The 23,870-nt window shown below is 45.7% G+C and overlaps 1 protein-coding gene across 6 annotated transcripts in view; it reads left to right on the forward strand.

The window, feature by feature from the left end:
• RBFOX3 (RNA binding fox-1 homolog 3) overlaps nucleotides 1–23,870 on the forward strand; it is a 354,326-nt gene that overhangs the window by 290,494 nt on the left and 39,962 nt on the right. For 2 of the 6 annotated variants that reach the window (XM_080993925.1, XM_080993924.1), the window contains exon 1: nucleotides 3,290–3,431. The exons of 2 other annotated variants lie outside the window; for them this stretch is intronic. In XM_080993925.1, the coding sequence (XP_080850051.1) occupies nucleotides 3,330–3,431 (102 nt within the window). In that variant the 5' untranslated portion in view covers nucleotides 3,290–3,329. Of the gene's footprint in view, nucleotides 1–3,282; nucleotides 3,432–23,870 lie in introns of those variants that run through there. 2 more of the 6 variants (XM_080993941.1, XM_080993923.1) reach the window with 2 other exon arrangements.

The following is a 23,870-nucleotide window of genomic DNA, read 5'->3' on the forward strand; positions in this document are numbered from 1 at the left end:
GCAATGGCTCTGCGGCTTCACTCCGTGAAAGTAGCAGTCAGTTCGTAGCACCGCGCTTCTCACCCCACTTCGCTCCGGAGCCCCTTGATGGGATTCCCCGCGAGTAGGGGGGCGCTTCTGGTGCCCTGCCGAACCCCACGTTCCCAGGCTTCCTCCGCCTGGGATTTCTAGCGGGTCCCCACCTTCGCCGCGGCGGGAAGACCCAGTTTCCACGGAGCCCGTTCCTCCGGTCGGAGGAACTCCGCCATTCACCAATGGCGCTGACCCGGAAGTCCTCCAAATCCATGTTTTGGTTAAAAGTGGGTCCTGGGTCTGAAAAAGTTGAAAATTCCTGCTCTAGAGGCATCCCAAGAATCTGAACCAGAACACTTGCTGTGTTTGCTGCTGAACACCACGATATTGTTGTTTTTGGACTGACATTTTATGATGAGGTTTCAAGCCCACTGAAATTGTTTAAATATGTGAACTAACAACGTTTCATACTTTTCACTGGTGTTTTATACCTTTTAGTAAGTTGCGTGTTACATGTTGCTTCTTACCACATTCCCTTGTGGCGGGGCTAATTTAAAACCCCAACATATAAATAAATCCATGCAGCTGAATTTACAAATGGGCATCCATGACTTGCTATCTTGGAGAGGGTCTTCTTAACATGTGAACAAACTGCCTATTCCCCAAATGCAAGCTTGGCTGTGAAATATTTACAAGCTGTATACCAGTGGTCAGAGTGGGAAGATGCACGTCCTCCTCAGACTTTCACACGATGCCTCAGCTCCCTTCCTATAGCTGTGACAATACTAAACTTTACTGTGAAGTCACTGATCGGTAGCAGAGGCTTCACAGCAGGCTTCCCGCAGAAATGGACTCTCAGCTAATGGACACTACTATCATGATGTGCAACTGTAGTGGCATGATAAGAAAATGATAGGGGGTGCATGCAGATAGCAATTTGTTTGCCACCGTGTACATGTAACTATTTGATGAGCTGCTGGTCTGTAGCATCCTCTGACAAGTGGCCAGGAGAATTTGTATATCATTTGTAGTGGTTCATCTATGCATGTCTGTACATATGTGTGTAATGCAGGGTTAACGGGCAGGGGAGGAAATGAGGGCAGAGAAGCCACACGTGCTTTAGGGTTGCCATTCCCCCAGAATCCTACAAGCCTTAGAAGAATTTCATACTCCCACCTCCACCCCATAAACACACACACACAAGCTCTCAAACAAGGAGGATGTAAAGTTAGAGGGAGATGTGTGCAAGTTACACCGACAGGAGAATTTCTACTAGGTTTAGATTCACCCATTGCAGTGCCATGTGCCTGTGTTAGCTTCACGTTTCAATGCAGATCTTAAAGTGCAGGGCTTCCTGTCCAAGAGGTGTTGCATTGAAAGGAAAATTCTAACAGGTGCAATCTGTACAGCACCAGCAGCACAGCGAACGATGGGGAGAAGCTACACAGGGCAGGCATCCTGCCTTCGGTGCAGTTTTTGTGAGATGGGCATCCCGCACCTTCGCATATCACAGGACAGAGCACTGAGTATGAATTTCACAGCTTTTTTAAAAATTCTCTTTTCTAAAATGGCGTTTAGAAAGAGATGTCAATTTCCCTTTACCTTGGGTATTTCGCAGAGGGGGAGCTGTCCCTGGAATAGAAAGGTGCTCTGTGTGTGCTTAGAAGCATTCTGACCAGAATACCATATTTTAGGAAAAACAAAAAAAAACAACCATAATTTGGCAGGGCTAAAATACACACATTGGTATTCTTTTCTTGCACCCCCATGGCTTGTACATAATTCAGTGGGGCAAAGAGGGGAGCAGGTAACCCTGAAACGTCTTCCATATCACTAGCAGCTTCTTTTGGTCCCCTTGTTTCAAAACCCAGCAAAAAAGAGAGGGGCCCATGCAGTCAAATGGATAGTGCAGTGCTGCATCCTGTTTTCTCTACCACAGCTACCCAGCTATTGAATAGGGAATATGCCAACTACATTTCAGGTTTCAGAGGGTGTGGGCAACATTTAGCCACTTTGCTTAGAGTAAAGGCTGGAGATATTGGCATTCCTGGAGCCTGATCACAAGCAAACCCACTCACAAAGAATTGGGGAGCAACTGCCACACTCTGACCTAACTAAACAGCAGCCTATGAACGCAGCCCCTAAGGACCCATGCCTTTGACGAGAAGATCCCAGACAGCACAGGCCTTGTTCCGGGGAGGTAGAAGGCAATGCCTTCCTGTTCCTTCAAAAGCTGCTGGGAACAGGCTCTGTGCAGTGAGCTGGGATCTATTTGCGCTCCTATGGGACAAGCTACCCAGCACTCAGGAATAATCCAGCAAATGCATCTCCTGCCAAATTCTGCTCATATTTCAGGAGAGGTCAGCTGGCTTCCATCTGTGCAGGCCTGGCATGCAACAATGTGTGCGTGCCTGTAGGTGTGCAAGTCCATGTCTGGGCAGAGGGCATATAAGGCCTTTGCGTGCAGGCATCTATATGTGTGAGAATCTAGGTCTCGCTTACCTCTCTCTGGTATTTGGACACTGGGTCTGTCTTGCCTGCATGTGTAGGGGGGGAGAGAGAGACTGTAGGCTTTATCCCAGGGTTTCTTTGCTGGGTACCCTGTGTTATAGAGATGCTCCCTATACCCAGGAATGTTGCAGGGAGCAGAGAGAGACATATTTTGGAAGTGCGGATGCCACAGCAGCATAATTCCCTCGTTGTGGGTCTTGAAATTATTGTCCCTGGAACCGCTGACGATAACTCTGTATTTTCTCTGGGCTGATGCAAGATTAGGCAGCGGGCCTGAGCCAGGTACCCCTGTTAAGTGTCAGAGCCTGCTTGGTGGCCTATTTATCACAGGGCAAGAGGCAGAGTTGCAGCAGGTGAGGGGTTAAGTGCAGGCTCAGCTGTTCCGGCTTTTCTTGGTTTCGCAGTGAGCTGTTTGATGTCTGAATGCACAGGGGACTCCCCCGCCTCTCAACCCTCTCCCCCCTCCTCTGCTCTCTCTCTCTCTCTCTCTCTCTCTCTCTCTCTCTCTCTCTCCACCCCCCCATGCGCGCACACATACACACACACCCTTTGCGGACCATGCATTCATTCAGCAGCTTCGTCTAATGGCACCAAGTGACTCTCAGCCTGCACGCTGCTCCTTCCCTGCTTGAGCTGGAGACACAGCATGCAGCTCCTCCAATGGAGCCCTCTTAAATAGCTCCGCACGGGGGAGCTGCCAAAAGAAAAACCACGGAGAAAAAGCAAGTACTGTAAAGGGAAGAAGCAGAGGGTCTGGGAGCAGAGGGAGCTGCCAGCATAGCCGCTCCTGGGCTTGCCGGCAACACATGCTCTGCTCGATGGCTAACTCAGGCTGCCTCCTGGTCTCCAACTCAGCCTTGCTCCCACACTCTCTACCTTGCCCCCCGGCCTTCCTCTACCTCCAGCAGGTAAGTCCGCCTCTTTATACCTACCTGCTTCACACGTGGTTGGAATCCCCAGATCTAAAGGTCAGGGCTTTAATCGCCTCTTCCCCCCATCCTCCCGAAAGGCACGTCCGTTTTGCTTTCTCAGTTGTCACAGGAGTTGTTAACGGTTCCAGGGTAGCACCTGTGTGCTGTCTGGCTGCAGAGGTGCTGGCGTGGTAGCAATCAGATGCAAGCTTAAGATCAAGGAGATCACACTTTTCCCGGGCTTTAATATTGTCACTGAGGATATATCTAGGTCCAACTTTCGGAAATGCGTTCTTAGAGACAACGGGTGAATGCATGGCACACAGAGACCATGCGCGTGAAATTTCTTTTTGATGTGTATTGTTAACCTGAATACAATCTGTGTCATCCAATGGCATATGCATGGCTTTTTTGTTAGGGTTCATCCCAGCCTCCCTGTATCCCAGTTGCCTTTCTATTGCGGTCGAATTTTACGCCTCCGGTACGGTTGGATGTTCTGTATGTATATGTGTGAAGTAATTTAAAATATAAATCTGTCTGTCTCGACTTGGCCCTCCAAAGTGCTGCAACCCAATTTCCAGCCAGCTGAATCCCAGGCGTGTCTCCCTTAGCTGAAGAATCTCGCTGCAATGTGAGTCTAGTTCCTTAACTTCTCCCGGGGGGTGGGGAGGTGGGGAGAGGGGGGTTTGGCACGCCTGTAGTAGTATCACCACCACTGCACTTCCTTTCACTCCCATCACTGTGGTCCTGGAGCTGCACATGTTTCCTTGCCTAGGATCTCCAGAGGAAAGGAAGCCGTTGCTTCAAAAACCTCTTTGCAGCATCGGAAATCCCCATCTCCCAGCTGTGCTAACCCTTCCATTTGCGCTTGAAGGAGTTTTAAAAATTCATGGCATCCTAACCGCTGGCATTAAGTGGCCTATGAGGCCAACCACCTTGGTGGGGGGCGGAGGGGTCTCTTGCTGGTTTGTTCCAAGGTCTTAGTCAAGAGAAAGGAGGCAGCTGTTATTTGGTTTTAATTCTTCAAAGGATCTGTAGGGAAGGCATTGTGAAGCTGCAGTGACAAGACAGCTCAGGTCCAGGACTTGCTCAAGTTTTGCAGAGTGAGGTGGCTGCTTCTTCCTTATAGCACTGTCCAGAAGAAAGGGGTCCTTTGAAACATAGGGCTCTCTGCGCTTCGGGTGTGTAGGTCAGGGATAGAGAACTAGAATGGAATGCCCAGCAGTCTCAGAGAGAGAGAAAATGAGATTTGGGGGTTTCAGTGTTTTCCTCCTTGTGCTTGGGAATCCCTGAAGAAAAAAGAAGACTAACTCGTTCAGAATACATCCCTCCGTTCCAATCAGCTGCATGAGGGATTTATGAATGCTTGAGGGGAACACTGGGGGAATCTCTCTTGTTTTGAACTACAAGACAGTCTGGGCTAAGATGATTAAAACAGAGAGGATATTCTCTTAGTGGAATCCCTTTGGGCTTCTGCTTTTGGTCGCACTGCGTAGCACTTCAGCCTGCTAACTCTTCAGCAAAGCTGCATGGACACGTTTAGCCTGGTGCTTATTGCATTTCCCCTAGACTGGGCAAAGAAATATTGCGAACAAGATCATTAAATGAGTGGCTAGAGCCCACAACGCCGACACAGAGGAATTTAGGAGAAGGAGAGGTTTCACTCAACAGATTCATTTTCCTAGCCCTTTCTCCAGCCTCTTTGCTTTAATTCGGCCTCCCTCATTCCCTCTTTGATTTTTCCAAGTCTCTCGCACTTTGGTTGCAGATTTTTTAGATGCTGTGTAGAAGGATTAGCTTTTTGGGGGTTTGTTCTGTTTTGTTTGGGGCTTTAGCCCATTTTTTTTTTCCTCCTCCTATCTTTGGCAGAAGTTGATGATCGGTGCCTGAAGTTCCTATTAGTTTAAAATAGTATTTTTAAAAAGAAGAACTGGGACTGGAGGATGGACTTATGCAGACGATGCAGTTCATGGTGTAATTGATCATATCCTGCCCCCAATTTGTTCCACAGTTGGATCCTTTTAAGGCCTAGATGGGTGTGCCATGGTGACTGAGTGTGAGGTCCTCACCATGTTTGCCCTTATCTCATGGTCCAGTTTTGGTCCAGGCTTGGGCAGAGCACACTTACAAGCCCTGTTGTCTAATATTTTAAAGGAGGCAAGAACCACATTTTGCGCTTAGTAGGCTGCCTGAAAACTCTGCTTTCCAGGGAGCAGGGCATATATAAACAAACCTTCCCAGACAGGTAGAAAACTTGCATTTCAATAATTGATTGCCTAAACCATGCTATGTAGGCCCACCAGCAGATACTGGTCAATAGACAGTCCAGGGTACACAACCGCAATCACTTTATCTCTAACTCTCCGTCTTGATTTGCAGAAGAGACTGGGTGTGGACAGCAGGATGGCACTATTTCAGGGCCAGCTCAAGATGTTTTGGTACCTAGGATAGAAAGTGCCTTCCCTTCTGTCACCCATAATAATTAAATAATGCGACAATTTGCTACCCATTATTGGTGCTTCAAATCCATCACCTAGGTAGAGTAGGATTGTTCCTGCCGATTTCTGTCACTCCATAATTGTTCCATTGGTTCCTTAGAATCAAACAGTACTTTTTACATTAATCAAGGCAGGATATTAAGTTAGATGGACCATTGTTCTAACACAGTGTAGCAGTGACCATGAGCTTTAGGCCCATTAATTTTGCAAGGTATTTTTTTCTTTAATCAAGATTCATCACCCATAAGTAAAAAACTGAACATTTTGCTTCAGTTTCAATGGTGACGTCACTAAAATGCTTTGTCATAACACAGCTGTATTCATGCATTTTTAACATCTGTGTGTAAGTTCACATGTTAAATGCAATAGGGACCGCTGATACAATCTCTAGTGGCACTCTTTTCTCCCACAGGCCCATTAAGTGTTCAAAGCTTCTCTTTCTGAACTTAAAGATTGGAAGCAATATTTTTAAAAACCCAGCTTCTCCTTCAATAGTCCTCTCAGTTGTTTATCGCTTGACACTCCTGGTGTGCCTCTGAATGAATGTATGCAAAAAAAAAAAAAAAAAAAGTGTGTGTAATATATTACTTTACTGGATCATTTTAGAAGTGAAGGGACCCAGACAAAATACTTACATGATTTATACTATCAAGAGTTATAATTCTTATACGGCATATTAGGAGAATTCAAAATGGATTCAATTAACAGGGAACTTTAGAAAACTGAGGTTCAGATAGAGGGAATTCCCCTGTGTGTGCAGATAAGAAACAGGCGTGGAACGACATAAATAGCAAATCTTTAAAACAGACATCTGCGCATATATGTTTGTGTATGTATTTATTGCACACGTATAATGAAATCTGTTTAAAATAAATTGGTGGTGCCTGTGTGTTTGTGTAGAAATAGCTGGGAAATGTTGGGTTTTATAGCTGATGCTGAGGGTTATTATTGTGTGTCTTAATGACCAGGCTGGATGCTGATGAGAATTTCCAGATTCTTTTGGCAGTGAATGCCACTTGTAAATGGCGGGGATGAAACAAATTGGGTGTTACCACTGCCCAAATAAAATTTGAACATTTGGCTCATTAAGTTTGATTTATTCAGTCCCAAGTAAAGCCAAAGTTTTAGTTGAATTGCTTTAATATTAATTAATCCCTTATACGCGAAATTATTGCGTTTTGCTCATCCAGCAACACAAGGTGACCCACACAATTACTGTTATTTTCACACCGAGAGAATAACAACTGAACAAGTCAAAGGAGTCGGATTCTCATATCAGATACTTTGCACAATGCTTTTGTGATTACCTGCTTACACACATATAATTTTAAACTAATGTTTACCTGCGTGTTTATAAAATTTAGCCACTACTCATGTTGGCTTGCATATTTCTTCCATCCTAAAAAGGAAGCTTGAGTCCACCCATGGAAAATGGTATCAGAACCCATAGTTCCATGCACACACATATACACACACATGCCTGGCAACCAGTTATTTCTTGAAAGGATATGACCAGAGTCAAAGGCAGGATTTGCCTCTTATTTCGGTTTCATTAGAAAGGACACCCTTGTTACATGTCCATTCTTGGGCTTGTTTGGAGCATATTAACATTTCTTTGTGTGTCTCCAAAAACAATTTGTTTGGAGAACGATGACTATCCAAGAGCCTGGGAGGCGCCAACTCCCTCCCAGGCACTTTGGGGGCTAGCGGTGGACTGCTTCCTGCAGTTGCCACAGGCAGCCATGGCCAATGTCCCAGCTGCCCCTCAGGAACTCCTCTGTTCCTCTGCATGGTGTATACTTGCCAGGCATGCAGAAACCGCCAGCTTCACTATCTTTTCCTACTGGGTCTAGGTAGTAGGGTGTTGGGAGGAAGAAAGAGGTTGCTCTAATGACTTCCATTGTGTAATATTTTTTTTAAAGGGTGTGGAGTGCAGGGGTGAGATACAAGATTGTGGCTCAGCTTAGTCAGATATAACTTTAGTGGGGAAAGAAAAAAGGCTGGCAAAGCTATCTGAAAGGGCTTGCTAGCATTGTGGCATCCTTTTCTCAGTGCAGCATAATCGGCAAAGATTGTGATCATCCTGCTGAGTCGCTTGGTGCTTTGAAACAGCCCTTGGCGTAATTGGGGAGGGTAGGATCCTCAGTGCTTCTGCAGCAGGCAGACTTCTTGCTTGCCCCAGTTGGTGCAAGCTCTACAGTACTATGAAGCACCCTGGATATCCAGCAATGTGTACAGCAGATTCTGTAGCCGACGGGTGACTCGATTAATGTGCGCTAATTTGCAGAGTGGGTCAAAGCTGCTGTTAAAATTTACACTCGCATCACATGCCGCCACATGTTGTTTGAAGTCTGAAGGAAGCTGAGGATCCTGCAAAGCTTTTGGGTCACCCCAAGCGGTGTGCGTCTCCGAAATGACAGGGCCTTCCTGAACAGAAAATTGCTGTAGCTTAAAGGCAGCTTAGAGGAGAAAAAACGATGTCGTCAGGTTAAACATCTCTAGAGAATAAATGTTCCTTCATCACTAACCACATTGTTGCAAGTGAAATCCTTTTTTATTTATCTATCCTTCCTGCTGCCTCTTCACCCCTTTCATTTTTCTTTACTTTTGACAATCACAGCCTAGCTGGGATACACTCTGCTCCCCAGGCCCCCAGCCCAGGAAGCAGTGTTTGGGTAGCAGGCACAGCTGGGCTGAAGGAAATATTTTTCCACCAACGATTTGTTGGGGGGACAACGACAAATTATTGAAAATGTGTTAATATAGAAGCATTTGCTAACTGATTTTGTCACTGCTGTCTTTTCAGTTTGTGTTGCAAACCGGTTTTCCCCTAATAAAGAGATAGTGGAAACACAGCAGAAAGGGAGGGAAGGAGAGAGAAAGAGAGAGGGAGTAGATTAAATGGGGGTTGTTGGTTATTTAGCACTTCTTGCTTAATCACAGGAAGGTTTCTTACATATATAGAAGAAGAATTGCGATGGCGGGCACATTCCGCGCATGTGTGTAAACACATCTCACTCAGGCTAACACAAATGTGTGTTTTATTTTTATTTTTCCATCTCATCACTTAAAGTTACAAATACTGATGCTGTTTGGCTCCTGCACATGAACACATAAGCCGCTGACTCCATACAATTTCACACATCCCAGTGTTTGTACACAGCATATTGTTGTATAAGCTCATAGAGTGCGGTCTGTATAGGCATGCTCACGCAGCCGGAAACTTCCCAAACCAGCATCAGAAGTCTTCTGCAAATTCAAATATACAGGCACTGACTCGGACACACTTAGATTTAAGGTTTGTTTGTTTTTCACCCAAGCTTTCACAGCTCAAGGTTGCTTGCCCAGAATGAAATAAATTCAGCACCCCTGCCTTCTCCGATATGCAACCCTAATCTCATTGACAAATTCAGAGAAGACCCTACCCTTGTGCAAATCCTCATTTTTACCGGCTCCCCTTTGGCATCGGTCAAGTCGTTTTGCTCCTTTGCAGCATTTGCCGTATAGGTGGAATTGAGTTGGGGCCGAGGGACAGGAGTTTGCGGCAGTGCTGGTGTGTTGCTTTAACTAGGAACCGCCCTGCGATCTTATTCTCCCCATCATCTTTATCATCCCCATCATCACACTCCCACATCCCATCTCTGAATTAGGAGGAAAGAAGAAACCTCCAGAGTTTACACCCTCGCCATGAGCAGCATCCCAGAATGGCTAACGCTGCCGGGTAATGTTTGCCAACATAATATTCTGTTTCTGCTGATGGAAGTTTCTTGATTTCATGCCTTGTTCATATTAGTAAAGAAGAGCAATTAAATCAGGAAATACTGTGCAGCCTGATAAGTTATAGCAGCCAGTGTAGAGTTCCTAGTGCATGTGGGGAGCGCATTTGTATAAATTCCCAGAGCTGAAGATTAAGGTCTGCACCAAGACACCTTATCTGTGGGTGGGTGGGTCAGTTTGGTACTGATGTCTCTTAGTCACAATGAACTTCTAATATGTGCACAGCTAGGTGGCTAGAGGGAGATAGGAGCCTTGGCGTCTTCTGTCCCTGGCGCGGCTTCTCTTCAGAAGGAAAGGGAACAGTAGGGAGCCAGGCCCTGCAACTGCCATCCAGGCAGAAAGCATAGAGGTGGTTCAGTTGAGCCAGTCTGCAGACCCTCCAAGAGTCCCTATTTCCCAGGGACAGTCCCAGATTTACAGAAGCCATCCCAGTTTCTGATTTGATCCTGGAATGTCTCGCTTTCCCTTAGGACGTCCCTATTTTCATCAGAGAAATGTTGGGTGGTATGGAGTTATGTGACCCCCGAGCCAAGGAGATAAGTAACTATACAACCTATAGAAGACATCTGAAGGCAGCCCTGAATAGGGAAGGTTTTTTCCCCAACCCTTCTCTGCTCAGCTGTTCAGCCAATCTTCCATCACAGCAGTGCAAGGGGTGGGAGTGGACTCCCCCGCCACACACCTCTGTTCGCATTGCAGTGGTCGTAGCTCCTCACCCAGGCCGGCCTCATAGAGCTCCAGCAGCACACAGTCACGAGCAGCTTGGTGGGCCAGGCCTCAGATGGGAAGACCTGGGGCTCACCAAGCTTGTGAGAGCTGCCATCTCAGCAGTGTGTGAATTGGAAGGAAAGACCCAGCCTCACCCCTTGCCTGTACCACAGGCACAACAGCTTCACTTCAGAGTGGGAGAGGGAGGCACACACACACACACACACACACAGCCCCATACTCACCCTGATGAAGCCATAGCAACAATCTGCCGCAATTTAGGTTAGCCTTCTCTTCTGTTCCCTGCCCTAAAGTGGCTTAGGGCCCCTCCAGGAAACTAATTTGTTGAGTATTTGCCCTCATAATGCTTGCAGAGAGCTTAATAATAATAATAATAATAATAATAATTTATTTTTTGTACCCCGCCCATCTGGCTGGGTTTCCCCAGCCACTCTGGGCAGCTTCCAACAAAGATTAAAAATACATTAAAATGTCACACATTAAAAACTTCCCTGAACTGGGTTGCCTTCAGATGTCTTCTAAATGTCAGGTAGTTGTTTATCTCTTTGACATCTGATGGGAGGGCGTTCCACAGGGCGGGCTCTACTACCGAGAAGGCCCTCTGCCTGGTTCCCTGTAGCTTTGCTTTTCGCAATGAGGGAACCGCCAGAAGGCCTTTGGTGCTGGACCTCAGCGTCCAGGCAGAACGATGGGACTGGAGACGCTCCTTCAGGTATACTGGGGAGAGGCCATTTAGGGCTTTAAAGGTCAACACCAACACTTTGAATTGTGCTTGGAAACGTATTGGGAGCCAATGTAGGTTTTTCAAGACCGGTGTTATGTGGTGTTATGTTGGGCGGAGGTTAGATTATATCCGACTTCACATAGCTTTCGTTCTTCTGATTTGCTTGTGGGGCAGAGTTATGTGGCAATGAGCATTCATCCTGATTTGATTGTGGGATGTTTACATGTCTCCCCTTTTGTCATTGCATTCATCCCACAATTTTGAATGGACTTCCACTTCCCTTCACAAACCACAAAAAGTCAATTTTCCAAAGTGATTTTGTTGCACTACAATGACAAGGGGTGCTTTAATATACTTTAGATGTGCAAATCCACAGTTATGGTATGTGGTTGAATCCCTCCTGACAGTCCAGAGGCACCTTGTGTCGGGGGGGGGGTGTTAGAAGGCTTTGTGCAGGGAAAGAATATTTCTTTTCACTGTGCCCTCCTCCCAAGTCTAACAGAACATATCCTGTTCCACCAGTACCCAAATTCAAGGCATGGGTAATTGCAGGGACCGGCTTTCTATAATTGCCTCTCTCCACAATGGAAGGCCTACCTGTCTACGTACTGGAGACAGCCTTTCCCTACGCTAGTTATGTGCAAGCTTTTGTAATCATTGGCGAGCAAAGAGAGAAAGAATATAGACAGCCCATCACTAGATCTTTTCGAATAGAAAAATAGTGCTTTTTGTAAGTAACTGCATTCGTCCAGGTTGGGATTCCAGGCAGGTGTGAGTCCAGTTTCCTCTCAATTTATGGGACTCTCAAAAACACTGTTAGAATCAGATTCTCTAGGAGGATACTAGATTTTGTCCAGTGGAGCATTCTCACTCCATACAGCTCCACGGGCCCCTTCCTTTCCTCCTGTAAAGGTAAAGGGACCCCTGACCATCAGGTCCAGTCGTGACCGATTCTGGGGTTGCAGCGCTCATCTCGCTTTATTGGCCGAGGGAGCCGGCGTACAGCTTCCGGGTCATGGGGCCAGCATGACTAAGCTGCTTCTGGCAAACCAGAGCAGCGCACGGAAACGCCGTTTACCTTCCCGCTGGAGCGGTACCTATTTATCTACTTGCACTTTGATGTGCTTTTGAACTGCTAGGTTGGCAGGAGCAGGGACTGAGCAACGGGAGCTCACCCCTTCGCGGGGATTCGAACCGCCAACCTTCTGATCGGCAAGTCCTAGGCTCTGTGGTTTAACCCACATTGGTTGTTCTGGAAAAGCATCTGGTGCAGCAGGCTTTGCATCCTTTGATTTTCTCAGTTTGCGTTGCTGTGCAAATATTCTGGAGACAAAGTAGTTGTGGCAAATACAAGCAACCGGGACAGCTGGCAAAGTGCATCAGGAAACTGATGGAGGTGCAGTTCATAGGAATGTCCCGGTCCATTTAAAGCCCACCCCCACCCCCCAACTATGTCATAGTCTTGGTTCCTCTCTGCCAAGTCTCTCACTGAATCCTGAGAGGTCCAGCTGGCTCTTGGCTATGCCATCTCTGGAGAGGCTGAGCCAGCTCTGAGCCACCTTCTTGCTGTATCGGAGATGCACATCCATTACTGATGGAGTTTGCACTGAATCAGCAGGATGCAATCCAAGCCTCTGGATGAGTTTGGATCATATCCTGCAAGAATGTAATCCCTGGCATTCAGCACCTTCTACAAGGAATGAGGCAATATTTGGCAGGAAAAGGGAGTCTGAAGAGCAAGTCTGGGGAGCAGCCTCAGTGGTGGGACTAATGTTAGAACCAGTCAGTTGCTAAGGGGGTGCTTAGGGGCCTGAAAGAGACCAGGGGGTGATGTTAGAGCTTATATGTAAGCCCAACTCAGATAGGTACTAGGGGAGGAGGATTTAAGTAATTCCTAGCACAGTCCAGGCTAGCGCAGAAGATTCAGGGAAGCAGCTTTTTTTTTTAATGTCCAGATATCTTGCTCTAGCATCTGGTACCACCATAAAAAATCCCAGAAACCCAGGAACTGGCTTTGCACTTTATTTCGGTGCTCATCACTGCTTCCTCTCCATTTGACCCATAGCTTGCAGAATGCTCCCACTTTCCTTGCCTAGCTTTAGGCTTGGAAACATTGATTTGTAATAATCATATAATGCCAGCAAAGACGAAGACCCTTGTGCCTTCAGTCTTGCTTTCAATTGCCTATATAAATTTTATTTTTGCATTTACATAAACAAATGAATTAAAAAATAAACATATAATCCCTTCTGACTCCCCTCCCCCATTGTGGATCTTAATGTAATGATTTCCCCCTCTGCATCTCTATCATAACTCTTATTTTTATAAATCCTTTGTCAATCCATAGTTCAAATTTTTATCACAAGTTTTCTGTCAATCCTGCCAATGTATGTAGTTGTTTGCAATAGGTTTTCAAATAAATTATAAACTTTCCCCCATTCTTTATTAAAGACCTCCTTTTCATGGTTTCTAATTCTTCCTGTAAGTTTTGCCATCTCAGCATAGTTCATCAATTTTGTTTGCCACTCTTCTTTGGTCGGAGTTGTACCATTTTTCCATTTCTGAGCTAAGAGAGTCCGTGCAGCCGTGGTCGCATACATAAATAGTTTTGTCTGGTCCTTCGGGATCTCTGGTTCTATAATACCTGAAAGAAAAGCTTCTGGTTTCTTAGGAAAAGTGGTTTTCAACATTTCCCCCAGTTCATTATATATCATTTCCCAGAAGTCTTTTATCACCTCACTTGACCACCACATACGATAAAAAGTACTCTCTTTTTCTTTACATTTCCAGCACATTTTAGACTTTGATTTGTACATCTTAGCTAATTTACTAATTTCAATTGCCTGTATGGGGGTTGTACTCTGCTTTCAAACAGGTGATAGCAGTAAATGGGATTGCAGTCATCCTCTTGCAGGGTCATGAGGAACGCTAAGCATTAGATCCCCAGCTGAACGGCTTCTGGAATCTGATGCCTCCACAGCCCAGCAACAACAGTAAATAATAAAATAGTTTGGTATTTATATCACACTTTTTCTTAGTGCTCAAAGGGTTTTTCGAGCCGTGCCACTCAACACTGTGTGCGAGTTGGGTAACATTCAACATCACACTGTGAGAAATGTTTTGTCTGCACAAACATTTCAGCTTGCCGGACAGAATGATCCCCCGCTCTCCTCCCCATATGCAGTATTCTGGGAGTTCTCTTGACCCCTCCAAAGTCAATTTTGGGGTGTGTGGGGTGCAGTCATGGGGGGAGGGTAGTTCTCTTGTGCAAGCAGAAGTCCTTGTGCAGGGCTTCCACTGATGGAGCTATTTAAGTGAATCACACCCATTATTTTGAGGGTGGTCTGCCACTTAAATAACTTTAGATTAATCATCTCCTTTTAGCTGACTATTTTTTTTAATTAAAAAAATTGCATAATTTCACAACATCAATAACAGTGCTGATTGAGAAATTGCAAGGTGCGAGACAATTTACAGTTTAACAAACAAAAGCTGCCAATCAATTGTTAGAAGAGGAGAGGCTGCCCTGAATGTTTCCTTCCTTCCCTGTGACTCACAGGAACTGGCCCAAACATTTTTGCTGCCTGAGGCGGAACAGTCCAACGCCCCACTCCAAGTCAAGGTGCATCTCATTCAAGGCCAGTTAAGTTACCTAGGCATTTGAGGCAGGAATTCCAGCAAGTGCCTCTCCCCCTCCCTGGCAGTAAAAATACAATAATAACTAAACAAATAACCAACAGTTTGTTGCCCTTTCATGACACCCATAGTTAGCGGCTTGCGGCAGCCACCTCTCTATACACCTGATGGTAGCAGGGCCATTCCTGAGTCGCACCAGAACCAAAATAGACTCTTAAAAAAAATGCAGGCCCTCAACATGCAGCCTCACTAATTAAAATTTGTCCTTACAGATTAAACAACTAAAGCTTTAATTGATTAATCTGCTAATTAACCAGTTGTGGATAAACTTTTTAGCAAATGCGACACAAGCCAAGTCTAATCTAGCTCTCTCTATAGCGAATGTACAGGGAAGGGAGGTTTCAGCACTTGTTAGTCACGCACCCGCTTTTGCCCTTTAAATTGCACCCCCTGCTATATACATGATTAGGCCAGCATTTAAGGACCCGGGCCTTCCTCTATCACACACAGGGCCCTGAACAGCATGCCTTTCCAAACACAAATCAAACTACATGATGCTTTTATTTTAAAGCCCTGTACTGCTAGGGACCTGGATCCCTGGATCTTTCCCCACTTGCATTTTGGTGGCGCACTGAAATGATCTTCAGCGGCTCATTTCCAGATGCCCCACCCCTTCAGAGTGAAGCAGGTAACAATAAGGGAGAAGATGGTTTTGCCGTTGGTGTGTACCAGCCTTCGAATGTTCTCCCCAAGGAAGCTCACCTTGCACCTGCTTCAATGTCTTCACGGCCGTAGGTAAAGACCTTGATCCTTTCCTGGGTATTTCCAAACATCTCCTGGCTTACTTTATTATGCTTTCTGATTTGTGTTTCATTCTTATGGGTTTGGTTTTTATTTTAAAAATAATTGTGGTTTTATAGAGGTATTCTACTATTCTTATTTAACTGTGATAGTTCCTAAGAATTTTTTCTTTCTTTACCGTGGTACCTCGGGTTAAGAACTTAATTCATTTTGGAGGTCTGTTCTTAACCTGAAACTGTTCTTAACCTGAAGCACCACTTCAGCTAATGGGGCCTCCTGCTGCCGCCGTGCCGCCGGAGCACAATTTCTGTTCTCATCCTGAAGCAAAGTTCTTAACCCGAGGTACTATTTCTGGGTTAGCGGAGTCTGTAACCTGAAGTGTCTGTAACCTGAAGCGTATGTAACCCGAGCTACCACTGTACTTCTGAAGAATGTTGCAAACGCACTGATGTTTCATCCCTGCACTGTCAGAGCTTTGGCTGACAGTGGCGAGGGACAGGGCCTTTTCAGTAGTGGTCCCTCAGTTGTGGAAATCCCTTCTCCGAGGATTTGTTTGGCACCCACATCACAGGACTTCTATCAACCTATAAGTACCATTGATATTTCACTGTACTTGCTTCTCTGGCTTTTAATTTTTGTATTTTGTGGCGCTGTTTGCTCAGTGATGGGGGTGGGTGGGGCTGTTGTCACTTTGATATGTATTTCTTGTGGAAGGTATCGTTTGTCTTTTGCCTTGGAAGTCATTTTGAAGGCCTTTGGGCAGAAGAAGGGCCTCCTGGAAATATAAATAAAAGTACATGGTTTGATCAGCATCTGGTCTAGCGAGTTTCACTCCAGGGTCACAGTGTGCCTAAGGTGTATTCCTGAAATGAACAAAAGCCAAAGCAGAGCCATAATAGGATCAACTAAAATGTCACAAGCCGGTAATCAAAAGTTAAGAGTTCTCAAAATGAACTGACGCACAAGTTTATTTATTGCATTGGTATCCTGCTCTTCTTGCACTCAAGGGAACGTACATGAGGTTCTGCCATCAGAAATCAATTCATGCCTCCCCCTAGTCCAAGCCCAGTGCACTATCAATTATAGCACACAGGTTGTCGACTACATTTTTTTAAAGATACAGCGTCCCCAGACAGAGGTATGCCGGGCTGTTTACAGTTCCTTACGATGCCTGATCCTTAATGCCAAAGAACAGGAATGAGGCGTATCCAGCAGCATGCAGCAAAGTTCCTGTGAGCCAGGAAGTGGGGCCTTGGGAAGAAAAGGCTTCTGGGAAAGCAAATGGATGTTCCATTCATGGACTACAGTACAGTGGTGCCCCGCAAGACGAATGCCTCGCAAGACGGAAAACCCGTTAGACGAAACGGTTTTCCGTTTTTGAGTTGCTTCGCAGGACGAATTTCCCTATGGGCTTGCTTCGCAAGACGAAAATGTCTTGCGAGTCTTGAGATTTTTTTTTCGCTTTTCCCCCCCTTTATCTAAGCCGCTAAGCCTTTAATAGCCTTTTAGCAGCTAATCCGCTAAGCTGATAAGCCTTTAATAGCCGCTAAACTGCTAATAGCGCTAATCCGTTAAGCCGCTAATAGGGTTGCTTCGCAAGACGAAAAAACCGCTAGACGAAGACACTCGCGTCTTGCGAGGCACCACTGTATAAGGTGATAGACTGGCACTGTGCTTCCCCCAGACCCTCCGAGTGTCCATATTTTCCAGGAACAGTCCTGGATTTACAAAAGCTGTCCCAGTTTCCTAGTTGATCCTGGAATGTCTGCTTTTCCTATTTTCGTTGGAGAAATGTTGGAGGGTCTGGCTTCCCCAACCCAATCATTATTCACACGGGCTGGGAATGGTCTTCTCAACAACTGTCTGCATTACCCACACTTTTAGATCTGAGGGGAAAGAAGTATTACTAGGGTGAGTGGTTAGGCCAGAGTTGTTTTCCCTAACCCCCCCCCCCACACACACACCGCCCCAAAATAAGCTGTTCTGGAAGGGATAAGAGGAATAAAGAAATAGAATGAGCCAGCATGTTGGTTTGGGAACTGCATGTTGCGGTGAGTTAATTAGAGTTAATTAGTCTAATTAGCCTGCAAATGAAACTCAGCATTTCCTTGCATTCTGAGCCCCTACTCCCGGTTTCTTTCTTATGAAATCTTAACCTGATAAATATCACAATGTGGTTGTCCTGGGTCTGGAAACAAAGGCAGCGGCTGCGTGTGATTGAGGAGGGTGCAGGGCTGCCTCCCTGGTGCTCTTCTTGTCAGCTATGGCTGTGAGAATTTTCCACTGCTTTTTCTCCACCTGCGTGAACATACACACTGCACAGGCCCATACCAGCCACTGGGTCCATGAGGACCAACCCTGCTTCTTTTGCCCCAGGGCCTAGATCTCCCTCCCTAACCCTTCCTTATAGTAGTCGGGGGGGGAGGCTGAATGTGGCCCTCCAGGATTCCCTCAGGAATCTCCCCAGGCCCTCTCCCACCTATCAACTGCTATGTTCTGTGCCCTCCTCAAATGCTTTTGCCAGGCTGGAATGTGCCCTTGGAACTATGGCAACTTTCGTTCTTTCTCAGATAGCGAGAGGCATAAATGTGGGGCAGCAGGGCTGTATAGAAACTCTCTGACCTTTGTCCGGCTGGAGTGTAGCCTTCAGTGCGAAGGTTAAGAGTGAAGCCCATTGATTTCTCTGGCTGCTTTTCACATTTAGCCCTGGGATGCTGCCTACATGAGATCTCTAACATATCCACTCTCTTCATTTGCCCCAAGGCAAGTTTGTGCCTGCCCGCACCCACCTCAGTCTTTACCCCTGTTTCGAGCCTCTCCAGCATTTTAAAAAATCCCACTTCTCCTGGTTCTTCTGCTATATTTGTTCTCAAAACATAAATAAGGGGATGTAGGGTGGAGATACCAGAAACATTTTTTTTAAAAAAAATTTAGATCAGTGGAGCCACTCTGGAAGTACCCTGGCTCTTCCCCAAACCTGCTCTTCCCCAGCATTCAGCTGGGGCGGGGCGGGGGCAGGTTTGCTTTTTCGGTGTAGAAACAGTTCTGATTGGCTTTTTTCTCTTGAGGTTGCCAACTAATCTCTCTCTCACACCCAGCACCAGAGCAGGGTTTTTTTTAAAAAAAAAAAAGTTTCATATTGGGTTACAGACGCTTCAGGTTACAGACGCTTCAGGTTACAGACTCCGCTAATCCAGAAATAGTACCTCGGGTTAAGAACTTTGCTTCAGGATGAGAACAGAAATCGTGCTCTGGCGGCGCGGCAGCAGCAGGAGGCCCCATTAGCTAAAGTGGTGCTTCAGGTTAAGAACAGTTTCAGGCTAAGAACGGACCTCCGGAACAAATTAAGTTCTTAACCCGGGGTACCACTGTACATGCAAAAGGAGAGACCTCTGACCTGGGGCCATCCCACCCCAGCTTTTAAGAAACCAAGAGCTCCCCACCCCCATTTTTTACAGCCTGCCTCCCACTGCAAATACTGAGACAGCTCCCCCCCCCCCCGCTCTACACACAATGCCTAGCACACTCACTGCACTATTGCTATAACCTGATTCTGTTACTCGCCCACCCTTTGCAAGTGGCCACTTCAGCACTTTCCCACCTTGCAGAGCCAGAGCGCTTTCCCCAGCCCTCACCGGCCCATTCAGAGGCCCTGACAGCCACGAATCCCTGACGCCGACACCTTCTCGCTCCATATTGATCCCCTCTCCTTTCCAATCAGCGCTGCCAGGGTGATGGATCAGAGATGCTGTGGCCTTGTGCACCCTCCCTCCCCGCCTTCCTCTCGCTGCTGATGCACCACAAAGTGTGGGGACTCGGAGGGACTGTTCAAGCACCTCGTTCTCCAGTGGAGATTGAGCAGGTCCTGCACACTGCCCATCCAGCCAAGCCAAGCCCTATGAATCTCCCAACAGCAGTTGCTCTCCTTTGAGAGGTTAGCTGCAGCCTTCTCTGAAACTGGCTCTTGAAGCCCCCTCCTTTTGGCAATTTCCAGTGCTGCTGGCCAAGATCTTCGTGCAGCCTCACTCACCGAGGTTGTCTGGGCAAAACATTTGCTCATATGTGAGAAAGGTACAGCCTGGGGTTTCTTGAGATGTCTGTGCTCTTAGAACGTCATATCACCACAATCTATGTTTATTCTATTCGGTTTGGAATTTGGAACGCATGTGCAAGTGTGTAGAAGTAGAATTAATTTGCTCAGGATCAGCCAAAGCAAATGGAATACATACATTTTAGGTTCAGAATGATGGAGGCATGCATGCTTCCATGGAAGTTGCCCCCTAAACCTTTCACACAGTCTAAGGAAGTGAGCATTTAGTATAAGCAAAGTCTGTTGTATATATGTTTGCTCTCTTCCAATTCCCCTCAGCCATGACTTTTCAGCTCTTTCTTTAATAATTTTTTTAAAAATATTTTTACCACATTCAAACTTAGGTGCACTCTTCTGTTTCTATGAAGCATTGATTTGAACAAGTGAAATTCAGTGTTTTGCTGTTGTTGGTTATTAATGCCATTTAGATTGTTGGGAACAGATTATCTCTGCATCCCCTGTGTACCTGAAATTACACAGGTATGGAGATTTCTGGGGTTCCAAGTGTGAAGACAGACACAATATAATAGTAGAGCTCACCTGTCTATTGATTAGGAAGATGTTCATCTTCCGTTACTGTGAACCAAACACTGGCCCAAGTTTTCAGACTCGAACCTGCTCCATGTTTCCAGTGGGCTATCTGCCTTTTTGTTTTATTGTTAAACGTGCTGTGTGTCTTGATATTTATCACTTTGTTAGTTAAAAATGGATTCATTTTTTTAAGTGCAAAACTGCTCTAAGGATTGGCAGGATTCCTACTCCCTCAAACTTGACCCTTGGAGAGAAAGAGTTACTGGCCATAATGAGGGCACCTCCAGAGCAGCCTTGTTGCTGTTTAGTCGTTTAGTCGTGTCTGACTCTTTGTGACCCCATGGACCAGAGCACGCCAGGCACTCCTATCTTCCACTGCCTCCCGCAGTTTGGTCAAACTCATGCTGGTAGCTTCGAGAACACTGTCCAACCATCTTGTCCTCTGTCGTCCCCTTCTCCTTGTGCCCCCCATCTTTCCCAACATCAGGGTCTTTTCCAGGGAGTCTTCTCTTCTCATGAGGTGGCCAAAGTATTGGAGCCTCAGCTTCATGATCTGTCCTTCCAGTGAGCACTCAGGGCTGATTTCCTTCAGAATGGAGAGGTTTGATCTTCTTGCAGTCCATGGGACTCTCAAGAGTCTTCTCCAGCAGCATAATTCAGAAGCATCAATTCTTCAGCAGTCAGCTTTTTTTTATGGTCCAGCTCTCACTTCCATACATCACTACTGGGGAAACCATAGCTTTAACTATAAAAAAGATGCATCTGTCTTGACCAACCTGGCACTGACCTCACTGTAGTGCAGGTCTTCATATAGCTCCCAGTGGAACCCTAATTGTCCACTCACTTCGTGGCAGACCATAATGGACAGACAGGTGGATTGGATGTGCAGTGAAAGTTGGTGAAAACAAATCTTTCCACAGAGGAGCCGGAGATTGGTAGAGGAGCAAACGTTTTGTGTGCAGGAGGTCCCAGATCCAATCCCTGAAATCTCTAGCTAAATAATCTCAGGTAGCACTTGCTTGAAAAGAGCCTCTCCCCAAGACCTTTGAGATCTGCTGCAGATCAAAGCAGACAACACAGGCTAGATGGACCAGTGGGAGCTTCATATATTCCATTTGAGTAGTGGGATGGGTTCTCCCCACATTATTTGAAATGATCTGGGGTAGGGGTTAAGGAGGGAGGGAAAAGGAAGGATAGATGAAAATAATTCAGTAGTGTGAAATTTTGAGAGGTATGGAAATAGAAGTTGTTAGTGGCAACTTGCTATAGAAAAATAACTGGAGTTACCAAAAAGCAGTTGCAATGAAAGGAGGGTGAGCTGCCTTGTTTGTAGGCCTTCTTAGGTGCTGCCTGCCTGCCTGCCTGCCTGCCTGCCATAGGCTCCGGGATGAGTAATCTGAAATCTGTCGCTGTGGCGACCCGGCGGCTTTCTTCCACTTTTTCTCAAATAGCAGGAATGCTGTCCAAATGAACAATTCCTCTTTAAATGAGAACTGTGTGACACGTAACCATCCTGCACTGACAGCGCAGTGAAATTGCCTTAGTGAGGCGCCAGTGAATAGAGTTGATGGTTTGTTTGTTTGTTTGTTTGTTTTTGTTTGTTTGCTTGTTTGTTTGTTTTATTAGATTTCCTACCTGCCCTTCACCGCAAGGTCGCAGGGTGTGCTGCAACAATAAATTGTACAATGATAAAGATAAACAAAACAATTACAATGGTAAAACAAGTGTTATGAACAATTAAAACACAGCTTTTATATACAAAACAATTAAAAGTCATCCAATATATAAAAAAATACAAACACTTGAAAACAATTCCACATATTAAAAGCAGTTTAAAAACGGTTCCAGCACAGACTGAAATAAAAGTCTCCACTTAAAAAGGTTTGTCAAAAGCCTAGTTGTAGATGTTGCAGTTGTGCACACTAGAATGATACGTTTCACTGTCCCTTTCTGTGCGGCCTTCAAGAGCAACACACCCGATCTCTCCCGTTTCTTTCCCAGCTTTGTAGTTGTTCCTTCCCCACAGTTTCTGCGGCAGCCCACGGGCTTTGTTAGCACAATGTGGTTCAAATGTCTGATTAGTCGTTAGGAGAGCAAGGGGTCAATTTGCCAGAGCTCCTTCCTCTCCATTTAACTAATTTAACTGTGGAATTGTTACAAATTCCATTTTATTAGAGCCCTGTTTCTCAGTCCAATTGAATTACCCAAATCTCATTTTCTCAGAAGTGCTGAATATGTAATTAGAGGAAAAATTATGCTCCTGATTCCTATTAGCGTGGTGCATGTGTGAGAGTGAGCGTGTCCACATGGGGGCAGGCCATTGCATGTGTCAGAGCAGACACAGGGCTGTGAGTGTGTGTGCACGTGCCTTTGTCATTTTTGTCTAGAATTGCAGATGTTTTTCAGTGCCTCATGATGTTGGGGGTTTTCTTCCCCCTCTACAATTTGTTGTGTGAATATAGATATTCAGGTACATTGCTGTGTACCATCGAGTATGGTTTTATATGGGAGGGCATGGTCTCGGTGAAAATAATGTTTTTATTTGAATATTTCACACACCCTGCCAATGGAAATCATGAATTCTTACAGGGTTGACAAAAATCCTCAAGACTGTATGCAGTAGTATCAGTTTTTTAAAAAAAATGTAACAGTATACATCTGCAAACATTCATTCATGGCAATGAGTTGAACAGCCAACTTTTCAATAAGAAAAAATCTTTAAAATCTCTGCCTGGGTCTTGGGCATATTCACGGGAGTGGGGTAGAAATATTGTGCACGCCTATTTCTGGGGCAGCTGCCCAGCACCCTGACTAGTGTTTCTGCTCTCCAAAATTGATGAAAACGCCTCTTACATTTACTTGAGCATATTGACTCCAGACTCTCTAGTTAATCCCTCCCTGGCTTATCACAAAACCTGACTCAGGTTCCCTGAACCAAACAGGAAGCTTTCCCCCAAAGCTTTTTGGAACCCATAAAAGTATTGGATTAATTGAGAATGTGGGAAAGGAAGCCTAGGGTAATGTCTTCTCTTAAAGCACATAATACTTAACAGTAAAACAAGAGGAAAGATTGAGAGGTGCAAAGTGGGATTGGAATGAAGCAGAGCTAAGCAAAACTTGTTGTATACAACTGGTGGCCTGCTCTGTCCCTTAATATCCAGTCTCGCTAGCAAACACAAAAGGAGAAGCTTCCCCAGTGTTGTCTACTCTGACTGGCAACAGCTCTGCAGGGCTTCTGGCAGAAATCTTTCATAACACCTGCTATTTTGTGTTGTTGTTTTTCCAAAAACGTTAAAGGCCTAGGATTGAACCAGAGATCTTTGTGTACAGCAAGTGTTCTACCACTGAACTATGGAATAGCCACCAAAATATTTATTCCTAGCTAAGTTTATTTTACCTTCTCTGTTTTTATCCCACCCAGAGTTCTTTGGAGTGTCTTCACCACCTCTTTTATCCTTGCAGCAGACCTGCCAGATAGGCTGGACTTAGCAGATATGATTGTCCCAGGACCATGCAGCGATGTTTATGGCTGTTGGGGGTGAAAGAGGATTTGTACCTAGAGCTCCTCAGTTCTGATTCAGCACACCAACCACTACACCACACTATTTCTCAAACTACGACCAGGGCATAGGATGTCTTTGGAATCCAAG

Source organism: Podarcis pityusensis (assembly GCF_964106645.2).
Source record: "Podarcis pityusensis genome assembly, chromosome: 2".
Taxonomy (NCBI): domain Eukaryota; kingdom Metazoa; phylum Chordata; class Lepidosauria; order Squamata; family Lacertidae; genus Podarcis; species Podarcis pityusensis.